General features: G+C 38.8%; 2 protein-coding genes across 2 annotated transcripts; both read right to left on the reverse strand.

Annotated features, from left to right (window-relative positions):
- Positions 1 to 4,680: 4,680 nt before the first annotated feature.
- On the reverse strand, positions 4,681 to 5,849 carry LOC147335336 (GTPase IMAP family member 7-like). The gene has a single exon (XM_086287487.1). It carries the CDS (start codon positions 5,718 to 5,720, stop codon positions 4,947 to 4,949), a length of 774 nt encoding a protein of 257 aa, XP_086143613.1. The 5' UTR covers positions 5,721 to 5,849; the 3' UTR covers positions 4,681 to 4,946.
- A 9,591-nt stretch (positions 5,850 to 15,440) lies between these two features.
- On the reverse strand, positions 15,441 to 17,502 carry LOC147335337 (GTPase IMAP family member 7-like). The gene is made up of 2 exons (XM_086286052.1): positions 17,496 to 17,502; positions 15,441 to 16,947 (listed from the first exon to the last, which is right to left on the reverse strand). Exons 1-2 carry the CDS (start codon positions 17,500 to 17,502, stop codon positions 16,001 to 16,003), a joined length of 954 nt encoding a protein of 317 aa, XP_086142178.1. The 3' UTR covers positions 15,441 to 16,000.
- Between the last annotated feature and the right edge of the window lie 1,170 nt (positions 17,503 to 18,672).

Genomic DNA, 18,672 nt, shown 5'->3' on the forward strand with positions numbered 1-18,672 from the left:
ATATATACATAAAAGGTGTGTGTTACGTATTTGAAATCTTCAAGCAGCTGTTTCCTTTAGGGTTCGCCTCAGTTGATCATCTGCTTCCATCTCACCCTAACCCTAGCTTCCTCCTCTGTTACACCAACACGCTCACTCTTTGAGCAAGTGTTTGGGCATCAGTGAGAAGAAAAAAACTCCCTTTTAACAGGGAGAAAAAGGAAATGAGGGCACAGGCATAACTATATAACTTTATTATTATTATAACATTATTCCAATATATCAAAAATACAAAATAAACTCAAAATGCTGCGACACAGACGCAGCCATCCGACAATTGTAGTGTATCTACGGGAGGATTCAGGTCACCTGATCATGCCCTGACTATATGCTTTCGCAAAAATGAATGTTTTAAGTATTGTATGAGCACCCTGAGAGCAAAGTGCTCTAATGGGGTGATTTGGTACTATATGGTCTTTAAGATAAGATGGGACGTGATTATTTAGGATTATTTAGCCAAGCCTTTCTAATTTTGTTATCATTTCTAAACGTTATCATCTGCAACTCTACCAGGGCTACGTCATCATTACATCTGTCTCCCTCTCATTCCCACTGGTATTCTATAATTCTACTGTACATAGTTGCTCCCTACACTCACTACAGTTCACACTGAAATGTAATGAAATGTGCACACTATAGATTCAGTTACCGCTGGGATAATGAATAATTATACCTAACTTAATGAATGTCTTTTTAGTTAAATAGCTGACTTTTTTTTACCCCATGAGAGTTTGGTGAACTGTCCCTGTGCCCTATGACAGCTGGGCAGGCTCCAGCCTCACTATAACCCTGATTTCGATAAGCAGAATAAACTGGATGGATGAATCCTTTTCTTTTTTTTCTTTCATTCTCTTTTCAGCTGCTTTTGCATATTTTTCTGACTTTGATCAATATTTACATTCATTTTCATATTCAAAACCAAGGCTCAGCCTCACCCCTGATTTGTATAAGCGGAAGAAACTGGATGAATGAATCCTTTTCTTTTTCCCCTCTCGTTCTCTTTTTAGCTTGTTTTGCATTATGTTATGTAAAGCATGTTCCTGTTTTCAGTGCTTCCTTTTCTGACTTTGATCAGTAGTTACATTCATTTTCATATTCAAAACCAAGGCAGCTACAAGAGAGCCTTTGTTGAGCTGGGTAATTCATTTTCACTTGCAACAGAAAAATCACACAGAAGAGGGACTATTTGGGAAATGTAAGTCAAGTTTGACATGATTTGTATTTGACCTGAAATACAATCTAAAATCCAATTATGAGGCCCTGCGACAGACTGGCGACCTGTCCAGGGTGTAGCCCGCCTCTCGCCCTATGACAGCTGGGATAGGCTCCAGCACCCCCCCCCCCCCCCCCCGCGACCCTGAAAAGGATAAGCGGAAGTGAATGGATGGATGGATGAATGGAATCCAATTATGATGACACTTTGTCATTTTGTCAGATTTAGCAAATAAGATGATTTGCCATCATAATTAGAGTCATAATGTAATATCTAAAAATCCAGAAATGTTTGGCTAAAATGAAGTGAGTCTTTCAGATATTCAAGTAAAAATTCTACAGTACTACACTCATTCACCTTTTTTATACATGCACACACATACACATATATTACTTTAGGAATTTTTTGTTGACTTCACATTAGAAATGTTTTAGCTAGCAGAACAAAGATGCAGGAGAATCTGTTTCTGCTCATTCTGATGGGTAAGTGGATGATCTTATCAATCATACAGCAGTACTGTTAGCTTAAAGCAATAAGAGTGATTCTGGACTGATGCACCTGTTAAATGGCAGTAATGGTGAAATAATTGTCTTCGGAGCCTTATATAAACGAGAGGAACAGTGTAAGTGATTTTCTTTTTGCATTTTTATATTATAGAGCAAGGCCAAAGTTTACTTACTTTTACCTTACTTTTTAGACAAAAATGTCAGCAGTTTTTAGGTGTGTCTGCATGTTTGTGCTAAATGATAACAAAAAGGTTAGTGTAATTAAACAGGTGCTTTTGTGACAGTGATTATTGGGGGAGCTGGAGGCTGGCCCCGTTTGAAGTCTTTAACTCATTTTATTGATTTTATCTAAAAAAAAAAGAAAAAATAATCACAATCAGGGTGAGAGTCACGCATGCTCCAGCTCCATGTGAGGCAGCTTTACCAGAGCAAGACTCTGAGAGAGACAGGTGCATCTTCGCACAGAAACCAGTCTGGACCAAATGACAAAACGCTGAATTGACCATTTGAGCCCCGACCAAGGACTCCACCCTGAACATCAGTGAAGCCATTTAAAATAGAGATGACCCTACCATTTACCAATGAGGAAACTTATGACACTTGTATATAAGAGAGCTAAACATTAAACATTGGCCAGTGAGACTGTGAGGGACGGTTTTTAACCTGACCAGTGAGCCAACTTTAAGTCCTTCTGAGTGAATCACACAGAGGTTTAGAAATCAACCAAGGTGGCTTTGCAAATTTTGGAGAGAGAAAAAAACACAACTCCTGACCAGCTTTTCTGCACCTGTTTATCATCACCTTGTACCAGCAGTGATCAGTGTTGCTGTGGCCCAAACATCACTCTGTAAGAGATTTTTTGATAAGCTGACAAAGAGCTTTTTTTACCGCCACTAAGACTCTGCATTTGGATCTGATCCAGCACACCTCAGGAAAGCAGCGACACATAAAAGACTGTGACTTACAAGAAGCGGTCGACATTTGATGACAGATCTTAGATAATCGTGACGTACTGTATTTGAGAGTGTGTAAGTGCTCTAAAATTGTATATTATGCTTTTAAAATGTGAAATGTGATGTGATTTTAAGCACCAAAGAACATGATTTTTAGAAAAATGTTATTCTTATGTTTTGAACGTATGCGTGATTTAAAAAAAAAAATCTATCACTATTGTATGCCTTATAGAAAATGTGTTAATTGTATGTATTTGTAATCATGTATCTTTGATAAATAAAATAACAACAGTCACTTGGAAGTGAGACTGTTAATCACAAAAATGGTGGACAGAAAAGAATTTTCCAGTTTAGAATAAATCAGAATAAATCAGATGACTCAGTTAACATTTTGGATTTATTTACATAATATCAACATATCAAGGAGTTTATGACTTCTCTGTTTTTCTTTTCTCAAAGAAAAGACATAAAACTTCACAAAATGTGAAGTTACAGCACAATTTACCCAGACGTACTTCTTTTTCAGTCAGGGTCCTTTTACAACATCCATATTAGCTCAGGTAATGAAAATACAATTATGGCATAGACAGGAAGTAAACTTTAACATTTCAATTCAATTCAATTCAATTTTATTTATATAGCGCCAAATCACAACAAAAGTCGCCTCAAGGCGCTTCATAGATACAGAGAAAAACCCAACAATCATATGACCCCCTATGAGCAAGCACTTTGGCGACAGTGGGAAGGAAAAACTCCCTTTTAACAGGAAGAAACCTCCGGCAGAACCAGGCTCAGGGAGGGGCGGCCATCTGCTGCGACCGGTTGGGGTGAGAGAAGGAAGACAGGATAAAGACATGCTGTGGAAGAGAAACAGAGGTTAATAACAGATATGATTCAATGCAGAGAGGTCTATTAATACATAGTGAGTGAGAAAGGTGACTGGAAAGGAAAAACTCAATGCATCATGGGAATCCCCGGCAGCCTACATCTATTGCAGCATAACAAAGGGAGGATTCAGGGTCACCTGGTCCAGCCCTAACTATATGCTTTAGAAAAAAGGAAAGTTTTAAGCCTAATCTTAAAAGTAGAGATAGTGTCTGTCTCCCGAATCCAAACTGGAAGCTGGTTCCACAGAAGAGGGGCCTGAAAACTGAAGGCTCTGCCTCCCATTCTACTTTTGAAGTAGAATGGGAGGCAGAGCATTTGAAGTTCAAGTCTTGCTTAGACGATGTGAAGCATCTCATGGACCTTTTTTCTTGGATTATGCATCAACCTTATGCAAATCAGTTGTAATTTATTTGAACAAATGTAGAAAGCAGCACTTCCTTTCTTCTGTGATGCATTTACTTTACTACATAAACTAGACATTAGTGTTGCCAACGTTAACATTTCTCATGTCACCATCGAGCATTTTTAAAACCCAACTTCAGTATATGCAGTGTGGACTCGCAGATGGAAATAGCAATGAATCTAGATATTCAAAGTTTTCATCAGGCTACCTTTAATATCTTCAAGGTTTTTGTTTTATGTTTTAAATCAAACATTTCAGCATTTTGTATATTTTCTAAAATGGCACGGCCTCCCCTTCTGAACATCTTCTAATCATGCCGTCCCTATTTCAGTAGCGGCTGGGGCCGAAGACAAACGGCTGCTGCTGCTGGAGGAGCACCGGAGCCAGGGCAGCAAACATTGGATAGTGCCACAAGTGTGTGTGTGTATGTGAAACATAAAAATAAAAAGCAAAACAACAAGCGGGTCCTGTCAGGTCCTGTCAGGTTTACATTATCATATACCAAATCCCTAATATAACCAGACCCAGGTAGAATTAATGTTGTTCACTGTAAGAAACTACAAAGTTTCATCAATAGTTTTTATTTCTGTAAGCACTACTAAAAAAAAGGAAGAAGGAAAAAGGATATATACATTTCCATACAATATGTACGTGATTCTTTGAATTATAATGTGACATAATCAAGTTTAAATCAAAGCATTCACCCCTACTTGCTAAAATCTACAAGTAACAAACACTTAGTTTGTTGCAAGTAAAAGTAGCATTTTTAGCATTTATTCAAGGAAAAGTTATGTTTGGTCAGCACTATTTTTCCTTGAATAAATATCTCAATAGTTCCTCTACTATCTCTACTTATAAAGTAATCATACAAGTCATAAGAAAACAACACTCCTTTCTCTGCTCTCTTTCCTTTCCACTCTCTGTCGTTGTCATGATCCTAACAATTATTTAACAGTGTGTTCCAGGACAGCTTTAGCAGCTTTCTGAATGGCTTCCGATGCACTTTCTGATTGTTCAGCTGCAGCATATCCTAACCAACCTCCCTCTAACCCTTTCTGTGCAGCCAGTGACACTGTTGCATCTGTGTGCTCCTGCAGATTCAAAAAAGTTGATGTGACCATCTTTGCCACACCAAGAAAGGCTCCAACCAATACGCCTGTTGCTGTACCTGCAAATATAATCAGCAGCTTGTTCATCACACCCTTTTTAGCTTCAATTGCAATCTGTTCAACCGACATGTTTGCTGATGACTGTCTAATGAGCTCTTCCTCTTTCTGTAGTTCACTTTCTATCTTTTGTAGCATCTTATTGGTGTAGCAGCTTCCATTGTTTGCCTCACTTATTTTGTCTATTGTCCTGAGTATCTCTGCTACTTGGAACCGATTGCTCCTGTAGTCATCTTCTTTGTTGTCTTTCCAGTATTTATTATCAACAACATGGCATCTGCCTCCACACTTCTCCACCAGATTGCTGAGCTCTTTGTTATGACTGATGAATTCCTCGATTCTCGTTCCCTCTGGGAGCTGGTCGCCATGAGTGAAGACAACGGCAGCGTATTTCATAGCATCTTCAGAGAAATCTTGACATATTCTTTTGATTACATCTTGCTCCTGCTGTGTAAATTTCTCCACTTTGAGGACGATGAGAAAAGCATGAGGTCCGGGAGCGCACTCTGTCATGCACCTCACTATCTCATCCCTGAGTAATTGCTCAGACATGCCTGTGTCAAAAATACTACGAGTGTCAATAAAACTGATGTTATTTCCATTTACAGACTTAATTACTAAACGGGGCAGACTAATTTCAGAAACGGGTAAATGGCATACGTTGAAGACATTCTCTCCCAGTATGGTGTTGGCCAGGCTGCTTTTCCCAGCCCCAGTTTTTCCGAGTAGAACAATCCTCTTTGAAGTCAGTGCTGGAAGACAAAAATACTCTGTGTAAATGAAGGAAAGTAAAGATCAATTTCAAAATGTCTTGTTGGTTTGCTGCTGAATAACCATAACCTGGTTATGGTTTTGTTTATGTGTTTCCTGGAGTAAATGAATTTTCTATGAAATTGCCTGCTATTACATTTGCAGTCCTAAAGTTAAAATGGGTATTTTGAGCAAGTATGTTCATGATATTCACCACTTATGCCCAACCTACTGGCCTTAAATTGTTAACTACAATAAGTGATGAGATGATGATGGGAAATTTATTAATTTTGTATGTGTTTGTTCATCAATCAAACTACTACTAATAGTAATACTAACACGACTACTAGTACCACTACCACAATAATAATAACAATACCAAAAATACTACATTTTATTTTAGGCACCTTTCAAAACAAGAAACGTTTTTTGAAATTATCAATGAGAGTTGATAGTTTAAAGAGACGTGTTTTAAGATGGGATTTGAAGTTAGAGACCAAAGTCAATATTGAAGATTACTGTTAGAAGAAAGTTCCAGACGTGGGGGCAACTGCAACTGTAAAACATACTGAAGCACGAGTAGTGAAGTGGACAGAAGAAGAAGATCTGAGGGCATCGGCGTAACTTTGTGCTGAACATTAGGGGATTTATTTACCCAGATTAAATTAATTTTGCGGGTAATAACAGAAATGAGTAAAGAACATCAACAGCCTATTTATGTAAGATAATTCATAATTTTATTGGTTGGGTCTGATTATTGGGGGGGGGAGGTCATAACCCCCCTAACCTCCCTGGAAATTACGCCCCTGCCTGAGGGTGCAATTGGGTGTGTTATGCAGAAGTTCAGAGTTGTAATGCAGAACAAGGTTGTGGGTGACTTTAAAGTGACTAGGAGAGTTTTATTGTTTAGAATTTAATCCCCTAAGACCCAAACTCCTTCATGGCATGCATTTTTAATTTCTCTTTGATATTTGGGCTGATTGGGACCTGATGAATGTAAAAACAAAGAATTACTAGATTTTTTTTACCTGATTTTTTTTTCTGCGAAAACTGAGATCCACATATGAGGACATTTGTATTTGTAAATCAAATGCTTATTTGTGAACCGAGTTTTGTAACCGTGTAAACCAAAATATGTAAAAATGTTATGTTTGTGCATCTACAGATGAGAATTTGTGTGTGTGTAAAAGAGATTTGTGTTTGTAAAAATATTTACAGGAGTTATAAATTTTTTGGTTAAGGTCTGCTTACAGATACAAAGCAAAGAACTACGCGTAAAACTCTGCGCTCAGCTTCCCTGGCTATGGGACTTACAAATACAAATTTTGATCCGATTTTTCTTCCTTTCAGCTGATTGGTCAATGTCACGTTAATCACAAATTTAACAATCCAATCAGAGAACAGATGGGTTTGGCTGTCGGAGGGGTGCTTTACGCAGTTTCAGGTCCTGGAAGAATAAATGCCCTTTTACATGCCAGCTCAGTATTTTTCTTCATCACCATAAAGGATCACAACTCCAATGTCCAAAGTCAAAGTCACCCTCTGTTCTGTTCATTTTTCGAGCAAATTAGCTTTGAACTCCTCTGCACAGGCACTGAAATTGCTGTTACAGAAGCCACACTATGCTGAAAAGACCCCAACACAAAATACTAAAGATATGGAATTTGAAGCTTTGGTAATTTCTTATCACATCTTTGTCAGACTGCCCATTCCAAAACACCAGATTGTTGAGAGAGGCTGCATGCATTGAGTTACATGAGTCTTTGTCATGCACTCTTGTGCATCATGGAGATTCAACAGAGAAAGAGAGAGTACACATATGTGGTTTCTACATCACATCACACTGACTGCTCACAGCAGACAAAAAGACCCTCAGACTACTGAAAACATCCAGGTGTCCCCAATACCAAGTCTGCCCCTCTCAAGGGATTTTTGTAACAATGAATTGATTCATTCAGGTTTTTCAATTAATCAGAAGCTAATAAAACATTTCCTTTAAATGCATATTTGTACCCTTTAATTGTATTTGATATGAAGTAAGCTTGACTGACCGTCCATGTTCTCAAAAAGAAATCACACTTGTCACCGGGAACTCACAATGTCCTTGCTGTGTGTTTTTCCACCTGCTCTCTTGCTGCACTTTGGCTGTGCTTTCGTTTGTCACCAATTGGACTTGTTAACTGACACCTTAACTACACAAAACAATGAGCAACAGCTCATGCTCATGAATATTTTTTTGCTGTGGGATTGCAAATCGATTCAAACCCACAGCACTGTTCACATTTTATGTATCAGAGCTGGTCATCACATTAACCTGTGTCAATTTTTTTTTGTTTATTTTATAAGTAGTAACAGGGCTGAAAATCAAAAGCCACATGTAATATAAAAACTATTTATAAATAAAAGATATTTATGAAAAAATTGTTTGAAGCAGATACTTTGATAACTGTGACTGCACAATGAACTGAGACATACTTTCTTTAGGGATTATTAAAGTATTCTGATTCTGACATAGTGTTGAACAGCTCAGTAAATCCCCTCAGTGCTTTAAAAACAGGACAATTCAGAGTTTGAATAAGGGACTGGTAAAATGTTTCTGTTTCTCATCCTAGTTAAAGAAGTTTTAAACAAGGAAGGTATTTTTTAATTAAGTTAAGTTTGAAAAATGGGAGAAACTGATGCATTTATTCCCTCTTGACAGTGGCACATGCACATGTAATGCTTCATTAATGCATAACTGCAGATTAAACAATCAATCAATGCATGGAATCCAATGTCTTTGAAATCAGCTGCTTTTTTAAAATAAATGTAGCACTATTAATTTTTTCTGAAAAAATATAAAATTTTCATGGCTCAAAACACATTTAAGCTTTATTTTTACACCCACTCCAAGTGTCACAATCAATCTCGATCTGCGGGCTAAATATGAACTAGAAGCTACATTTGAGGGAAATTAGTGAGACGGTCATGCTGTCTCATGCATAACAATAACAAGCACAAGCTGAAGAAGAAGTGAAGCAACAAATAGCCAAGATAACCACTGATCCTGAGACATGCTTTCATCCTGGCCTCAGGCTACAATTTTAAAAGACTGCTTCATGACCTAAAGTTGTTTGATCACTATGGTGTGACTTGTCCTTCCAGTTGGGGAGGATGAGGTAATGAAGATGGGACAAGGACACATTGTGGAAGAGAGACAGAGATTAATACTAACTCAGGATTAAATGCAGAGAGTTGTATAAACACATAGTGAGTGAAAAGGGTAAGTGAACAAGAAACAGTGCATTATGGGAAGCCCCCAGCAGCCTAGACCTATTAAAGCATAACTAAGGGAGGATTCAGGCTCACATTATCCAGCTCTAACTATATGCTTTAGCAAAAAGGAAATTTTTAAGCCTAGTCTTAAAAGTAGAGAGGATTCCTGTCTCCTGATTCCAAAGTGGAAGCTGGTTCCACAGAAGAGGGGCCTGAAAACTAAAGGCTCTGCCTCCCATTTCACTTTTAAATACTCTAGGAACAACAAGTAAGGCTGCAGTGTGAGAGCAAAGTGCTCTAATGGTACTGCTAATACAGTACTGTGTGGTCTTTAAGATGAGATGGGGCCCTATTGTTCAAGACCTTGTATGTGATGATGTGATCCTTCCTCTGCACATGCCTCTCTAACTATGTCTCCATCTTGGTCACTGCTAATATAAATCTTATCATCTTTAAGTCTATCACCCGCGTTAGTCCTTGAAAACTTTACCATTATATCTGTCTCCCTATCATTCACACAGCTATTTTTTGATTCTACTATATACATCTCTTCTCTCCATTACATAGGTTTCCTTTCACCTGCTCCCTATGCTCACTACAGATCACATAGTCTGTTGCCCTATGACAGCTGGGATAGGCTCCAGCCTCACCCCTGATTTGGATTGTTTTGCATTATGTTATGTAAAGCATGTTCCTGTTTTCAGTGCTTCCAATGTTCTGCATATAAAGTTTAAATTTCTTCAGTATTGAACAACAGAAAAAATAGGCTTTCTTGTCCGAGGTCATTTAAGTGAAAAAAAGGAAAAGAAAAGAAAAAGACAGCAGCCACAGCGCCGTAAACAACGGTAGACTGGTGGGTAATAAGCGAATGAATAATACAGAAAACAGAGATTGGAGACGGGAAACTGTTCTTGAAGCACAGAGAGATAGAGAGAGAGCTAGCTGTGCTTGAAGTGTGATTTTAATAGTTGTGGAAGCAAAACAGCAAAATTCAGCTAGGTGAATTTTGGTTGGAGAGAGACAAAACCTGCAGCTCAGAATCAGCACAAAAAGACGTAAACACAGCGCGGACCGGACGCATCGGATTCGCTAAGCTCCGACAGCGTGTCCGTCTACGGACCGTCGGGTGAGAAAGCCGAGAAAGACAAAGCTGATCCTGATGCGTCGGTCCGCTCTGTGTTTACGTCTTTGTGTGGAGTCCGTGTACCTGCTCTCATTTGCTGTTTGGTTGTTGTTGAACTGGTTTTGTGAGCTTTAATCTGAGAATCTGGCGTTTCTGGCAAAACACAGTTATATTTAAAAGTCGATTCAGGATTTAATGAATCGATATCGCTTTATTCAAGCTACTCACCTCCCACTTCCACCTGCACTTTCAACTGGACCACGGCCAATCAGAGAGGTCCCGCCCCTTACTATCTCTGATTGGTTTAGTCCACGATAGGGGCAAAATGTGTGTCTGTTGTTGACCACAGGGAAGGTTGCAGATTTTGTTTTTTTTTTTGCTACCCGAACAGTTGGTCGCACAGGTGCAACTAAATCTTTTTTTTTAATCGCACCACTGAAAAATTTGGTCGCATTTGCGACCAAATTGGTCGCACTCTAGAGCCCTGCACATAGCAAAATTGGTATGGTCCCGATCTGGCCCACACAATGTGGTAACACATGGCCCACATACTGTAAAGAATGACAGCCCTTTGGTGGCCCAGATCTGGTTTGCCAAAGGTGGCCCACACATGGGGCCATGAATAAACCCTCACTAGGGTTTGGATAAAGTGTAAACTCACAAACCTGTCAAACCTGCATTTGAAACATTGGCTACCATAGCAGTATAGTATTGCAACATGGCATTTGGGTCTTCTAACTAAACCAGGAAAATAGGAACATAAACAGTGCCATCATTGCCAGACCTGGCCCACATCTGGTTGACATACACCCTGCCATGACACCAGTCAGTCAGAAGTGCCAGCTTGATTACGGCTCCCGGCCAGGTCTGCTTTATATGGGGCTGGGCCACATAAACCAAACCACAATCGAGCAAGATGTGGCATGCCATCACATACACAGTGCCATCTATGCCGGGCCTGGCCCATATCTGGATGACATGCATCTTATCATGCCAGAAGTCAGCCAGCAGTGCCGGCTTGACACCAGATCCGGGCCAAACCTGCTTGCTATGTGGGTGAAGGACCCATCCCATCCTGGCAACAAACTGTTCCAAGTTCTGCAATCAGGCAGATTCTGCATCATCCGGGCAAGAACTGAGAGAGGAGCTTCTATCCCCAGGCAATCCAAATGAAACATAACACAGTCAAAATGACAAGACACTCTAGGCCACAGTGGGGAGGTGACAGTTGAATGTTAATACCACATTTCGGGTGGAGTAACTTGTTTCTGGGTAAGGTCAAACTATTTGGCAACTGTACAAATACAAAATGAAACAGCCACAGCGCTGAGTCTCAGGTGTGGTCAAATAACAATAGTTACAAGTTAGTTATTGGTGGCTGTAGCTCAGGTAGATTCGGTTAATCATCTACTAATCTGAAAGATGGTGTTTCAATGCCTTGCTGCTGTAGTCTGCATGCTAAAGTATTGTAGGACACAACGCTGACCCCAAGTTGATAGAGAAGCGCATTTGCATTGGGAGAAAGTGCTTGGGAATGAGGAAAGCTGTATAAAGTGTTCTGAGTGTAAGAAATGTTTTGTGTAGCAACCCATTTACTACTACAAAATGTATTTGCAACTCACTAATAGGATGTTAGTGGTGGCTTCACAAGTTTTAAATATGATGAATACATATAGGCAGCATAATGATGTGAGGGTTTACACTGTCATTTCACACAGATTAATGGCAGTATTTTTTATCTTTAAAGGACAATATATAATGACTAAGCTGTTTTATTATCTGGCTGTGGATCTTTGTTTATTTAAATGGATTCTTCCAGTATTTATTGTCAATGACAATAATCTGAAGATTGATCTCTTCCCGTGACAGATTTTCTCATGTCTTTTTAATGATTTTTACTCTTTTTGTATTTTTTCTCTTCACTGTTTGGAGCTTGTTATTGGCCTATAGGCTCCTTTGATTTTCCAGCTGTGGCTGCATTGGCTCCTGACAGCATTTGCGATTTTAACAGTCAGCTTATACTTTTGCACACTTGGAGCCAATGGAACAAGTCTCATTCTTATGTACGCTACACCGTGTTACCTTGAATGACAAAGTCTGTCTGTGTCTAAGAAAATGGAATGGAAAGTGAATAAGTTTACATAAAATTATGTTTTATTACTTTTATGCTCCAATCAACAACAGCTGTGCTTTAGTGAGTGAAAGTGAGGCAGCAAACTGATACATTGAAATAAAATGCTGTCATTGTCATAAGGCAGTGGTTCCCAAACTTTTTTTGCTAGGCCCCCCTTTGTTTGACAAGAAAAATGTCCCTCCATTTAGAAAGGCACAGTCATCACGGTGTAATTATTTTACCTGTAGTTGTTTTTTTTTCCTGTGTAATAATATTCAACATTGATATCAATACATGTTTCAAAAAATGCCTCTCTGTGCAAAATGGGTTCAAAAACATAAAAAACTGTGGGATACTGTTTGTCCACGATTTGAACCAGTGGAACAAATCGTGGCAGGATCAGCCTGATATTATTTGTATCCCACTGTAACTTTACTGTATACAGAGCTAACATCTCCAAAATGTCAGGAATAGTTAGTCATTACAAAAAGTGTTTGTGAACTAAAAATCAAGAATGTGGGATACTGTTTGTCCGTGATTTGAAGAACCCAGCATGTGGTCCCGACGCAGGGAAAAGCAATTCTGCAGGGGAGATAGGAAAGGGAAGATATGCTTCACCATATTTTCTAGTCTTTGGCTTAGAATGAAGTTGGTTTGGAAACATTCATTCATATTCAGCGATGCTTCATCTCCTGCACTGCGTTTGTGTGGGCGCCCCGTGCTAGCAGTGTCCAAGCGTTTTGGTTTTTTTCCCCTTTTCAACCCCCCCCCCCCCCCCCCCCCCCCCCCCCCCCGGGGGCGGGCCCCACACTTTGGGAAGCTCTGTCATAAGGAAATGATCCCATGACAAACATATTACTTAGTTTAATACATAGAGCTGTTTGGCATATTGAGGGAAAACCTCACATGACAAACTGTGCATCATTTATACACAGACGATTGTCTTTTGATTGGAATTGTTATCAATGAATTAAACAATATACACATGGACCCATAAAGAAGCACAAGGAGAGTCACATAATAAAAAAAACACTGCAGCGTATTTAAGAACATCTTCAGAGAAATATTCACATAATTGTGTGATGACAGCCTTCTCGTGCTCTGTGAATTTCTCTGCTTTGAGCACAATGAGAAAAGCATGAGGACCCGGAGCACACTCTGTAATACAGCTCAACATCTCATGCTCCAACTTCTCAGACCTGCTTGGGTCAAAGAAACCAGGAGTGTCGATTAAAGTTAGGCTTCTTCCATCAACAGTCTTGGTCTCGCTCTGAGACAAACATGCGTTTGAGTCATTAAAATGATTAATCTTCAATCTGGTCTCGCCAAATATGGTATTAGCCAGACTGCTTTTCCCAGTTCCAGTTTTTCCCAGCAGGACAATCCTCCTTGTCTTTGTCACTGGAAGAAAAAATGAATAGATGAAAAAAATCAGATTAACTCATCTGCTTCCTGACATCTCTGATCAATTATCAGATTTCAGATCAAAAATGTATCAACCCAGTATCACAGCAAAGTATAGACATGCCAGACCACCGTGTCTAATTTACACAAGAAATCAGTAGTAAACAAAACGCATGTTAAGCACATTCAACGGTCCTTAATCATCAAAAACTATTAAACTGGGTGGGTAATATGTATATACATGTACATGTGAATAATTTCTGTTTAATGCTTTCCCACAATTTTCCCATTTTTAAATTTTGGTTTGAAATAAAAAAGCTCCCTCTGATGTTACTGCAACTTCAGAATGCGTGTCTTGGACATAGTGGACATATTATATATAAAGGATGGCCCTGTCTCAGCAAAATTTTGCATGAACATTGTCATGCAATAAATCTATTTTGTATGTTTTTACAAAATAGATTTATTGTAAATCCTAATTGTTTCTAGATTACTTTTACTTGTAATGTATTACATACCCAACAAACATACTTATTTCTGTCATGCTCTGGAGTCGGGTGACTCCGTGTTTAAGTTTTGTTTATTCAGTGTTCTGGATTTTGTGGGGCTTTCATAGTTTTGTCTTTTGTCATGTTTTCATGTTCTTTACTTATTCTTCAGGACCGCTGTGATTTCCCAGCCTTTAGGTTTTGTCTGAATGCCTCCCTTGTGTTCCCTGTGTAGTGTCATGTGTACCTGGTTTGATGTTCGTGTTATTTCTCGTTTTAATTTGACAGTCCCATGCCCTGTGTCAGTAGCGGTTTTAGATACGGGCGACACGGGTGGTTGCCCGGAGCAGCATCGTGGTGGGGGGCGACATCACGGGCATCAGCGTCACAGCGCATATTGGGAATGGCATAGGCACCAATCGGTTTCTATCGCCCATTTGCTGGGAGTAAAGGCGCCCTCCGTTTGCGAGGTGCGCCTGCTCCTTGCCGTGCAGGGAGGGGGGAGGAGAGGGGGGCGGCGGGGAATTCTCTGACCGGCTGGAGCAGCATCTAATAACCAACTCGGAAAATAAAACAAAATAAAAACAAACCAACAAACACGAAAACACCTGACATCATGATACAGACTTATAATTTGCACCGATGTTTTTTCGAAATTCTATACGCGAAAAGTGAGCGCGAGAGCCCTCGGTGCACCTGCTTACTGCTGAAGTCAAAGTAAACTTTATTGTCATCTCCGCTACATACAGTCCAGTATATAGAGAGACGAGACGACGAGGCTCCATGGAGCCTCGTCGTCTCGTCTCTTTTAAAGTTTCGATCGATATTCCTAGAATACCACAGTCTGCATTTTGTTTTGATTTATTTAGTCTCATTTTTTGTTGCATTTTTCAATATGTGAAACTTTGATAGTAGTCTGGCAACGTGAGCAACACTTAAAAGCATTAAATTGAGGTTACAGTAAAGTTGACTTAAGCTGATATCTGTTTTTTTTTTTAAAGAAAATAACAGATGAATTATTTAATTGAAATGTAAGTAACTGAATCTGTTACTTACTGCTCATCATTAACATGAGGCTATTCAGCTAATAAATGAAATCGTCAAGAAAAATTCAAGACACTTGATTACATGTGATAAAATTAGCTGTTTTATTAGTGAACATTTGCAACAAAGAAACCATCACAAAACAGAAGCAAAACTTATTTGAAAGTTATAGATCTATTATAGAAATGTTTTAAGCTGGAGTAATGGACATGTTCATGGGTAAAGTTTGAAATATAAACTGGAACATAAAGACTGTATTAGCATAATGGGAAAATTCACACATTATATTAAGCATACGTTGCTTCATTTATATGTTAACAGTAAGCATTCAACAAAAACTCTTAAGAAACTTTATGCTGTGCAAATACAGAAATCGAATCATGATGAACAAAAAGATTCCAAAACTTCCCATTCTATAGATTTAATAATGACTCTCTGATGGCAGCTTGTAAAAGTGAATGTGAGTAGTTTCCTAGCAATATAAGTGGAGCCTGTGCATCTGTGGATTTTAAAGGTACTTTATTGAGAGCTTAACAGAGGATGCAAAAATTCTGATATTTAATTTCTAACTCCTTTTATACCTTTAAAAAAATTGGTTTAGTGCTGTAGTTTGTGTGTCAGCTCTATTATCTGTTTCAAACCAATGTTACTGATGCTATTCAGCTGCTGGCTCAGCAGACCCAGCAGGAATTGTGTCAGATGCTGTTGATGTGTCTGCCATCATTCCTTTTGCTGCAGCTACTCCTGCTGCTGTTCCTAATACTACTCCTACTGCTAAACCTAGACTTCTTTCTTCTTTCATTAATTTTATCGCTCCACCAAAGAATGCACCCAGTAGAGCTCCTGTTGTAACTCCTGCAGCTTTTGACAACAGATTTTTAAACACAGATTGTTTTGCCTTTGCTGCAGTTTCCTCTTCTGTTAAGTCTGGAGATGACTGTTTGATGCGACCTTCTTCTTGTTGAATATCTCTCTTCACTTCTTGCAGCATGTCATTGGTGAAGTAGCCTCCTTTGTTTGCCTCAATAATCTCGTCAATGGTTTTGAGTAATTCTGCCACCTGGTACTGGTTGTTCCTGTATTCATCTCCCTGGTTGTTCTTCCAGTATTTGTTATCAATGACGTGGCAGCAGCCCCCACACTTCTTGATCAGATCGCCCAGAGCTTCACTTTCATTAACAAACTCTTCAATCTTCGTTCCCTCAGGAAGCTGGTCACCATGAGTAAAGATTATTATAGTAAATCTAAGCGCTTCATCTGAGAAATATTGATTAATTTTGTCTATTACAGCCTTTTCATGCTCTGTGTATTTCTCCACTTTAAGCACAATGAGAAGAACATGAGGACCAGGAGCACATTCTGTGATACACTTCAATATTTCAGACTTCATGTCCTCCTCAGGTCTGTCTGTGTCAATAAATCCAGGAGTGTCAATAAAGAGCACTATTCTTCCACTGACTGATATGAACTTTGCCTGACATCTCTGTGTTCCAGATTTGGCAGTATGATCTACTTCAAACACAGGCTCTCCACACAGGGTGTTGGCAATACTGCTTTTTCCAGCTCCAGTTTTTCCCAGGACCACAATCCTTCTTGCTGTCTCTATAAAACAGTAATGATTTGGTGTCAGTTATTTATCTATTTAATTTATCTATTACTCTGTCTAAACAGTGCAACAAAAATAAACAGTAAAGTCAAATAAAACATTTATGACAACATATACAAGCTATAGCTGCAAATGATGGACGTGTCTGCTTTCTTTTAAATGTACCGGTAAATAAAACTGCATGAAGTTCACAAACCAGTCAGTAAATGGCTTAAAAATGCATCGTGGTACAGTAGAAAGAATGTTCATTTCTTTGACTGTTGTGCACAGTTCAGATCTAGCTGTTCAGATGGTGGAAACCAACCAAATAATTTAGAATTATTAAGTGTAGCAAGCATATACTCCGTATTATTCTGCTATAATATTCAGATTTGCAGCCTTAAATATATTAGGTAATGTTTACACAACTATTTTAGGTATTGAGTGGAGTAGATAACCTTGACTGAGAAAAACAATCACTTTCAGCTGGTTGGAGAGAAGTTTCTTCCTTTCTGTTTCCCATGTTTTTGTTAATTATCAATACATGATTATAACTGGAACTTACCATCCATGTTTTTGAAAGCAAAATCAGCGCAGAGACACACGACTACTCAGATCCTGTGGACGTTGTGACTGCGCCTTTTGTTTTGTTCCTGCACCTGTTGGACTTGCTTCTCAGCAGCAAACTAAAGTGATGAGCTATGATGACCTCATAGTTTGTTTCTTTTTGTTTTTACAAACTTGGATGAGAGAACTATCGTGCATATCAAAATTTAGTAATATAAAAAAAAACACAATTTTTCTTTAATTTCTTATGTAAAAATCTTGACCAGCACCTTGTTGTAACGCAAAGTTAAATATGCTTGTAGTAAATTTGTGATTAGCAAAAGAGAAGGTCAAGACTTTAGAAAAATGGTATTACTGTTCTAGAATACTATAATTAAAAGTATTATCTAATTATAAATACAGAAAAAGGATGTGTTACGTATTTGAAATCTTCTTCAAGCACCTGTTCCCTTTAGGGGTCACCTAAGCGGATCATATGATGCCATATCGCCCTAACCTTAGCTTCATCCTCTGTTATACCAACTCTCTGCATGTCCTCCTTCACTACTGTACAGCCACAGATCTTATCTGTGGTTATCCTCTTTTCTCTTGCCTAACAACTCCATGGTCAACATTCTTTGTCTATTATCCCTCAATTCAATTCAATTTTTTTTATAAAGCTCCAAATCAAAACAACATTTTCCTCAAGGCACTTTATATTGTAAGGTAAAGAAAGAAGCGAAAATAATCACATGACCCCCCCTTTGCTTAACTGCTTTGGCAACAGTGGGAAGGAAAAACTCCCTTTTAACAGGAAGAAACCATCTGGCACGACCAGTTTGGGGTAAGAAGAGGAAGACAGGAAAAACCACATACTGTGGAAGAGATCCAGAGATTAATAATAACTAAAGATTAAATGCAGAGAGGTGTATAAACACACAGTAAGTGAAAAGGGTGACTGTAGAAGAAACAGTGCATCATGGGAATCCCTAGACCTATTGTAGCGTAACTAAGGGAAAATTTAGAGTCACCTGATCCAGCCCTCACTATATCCTTTAGCAAAAAGGAAAGTTTTAAGCCTAATCTGAGCAGTCTGAGTTGATACATTACTATGTACTATGTGGTCTTTAAGATATGATTGGACCTGTAAATTTAAGACCCTGTATGTGATGATGTGATCCTTCTGCACATGTCCA

This window comes from Aulonocara sp. 'chitande type north' Nkhata Bay, linkage group LG3 (assembly GCF_057382095.1).
Source record: "Aulonocara sp. 'chitande type north' Nkhata Bay isolate Kocher_YH1m ecotype deep benthic linkage group LG3, A_spYH_male_GT1.1, whole genome shotgun sequence".
Taxonomy (NCBI): Eukaryota; Metazoa; Chordata; class Actinopteri; order Cichliformes; family Cichlidae; genus Aulonocara; species Aulonocara sp. 'chitande type north' Nkhata Bay.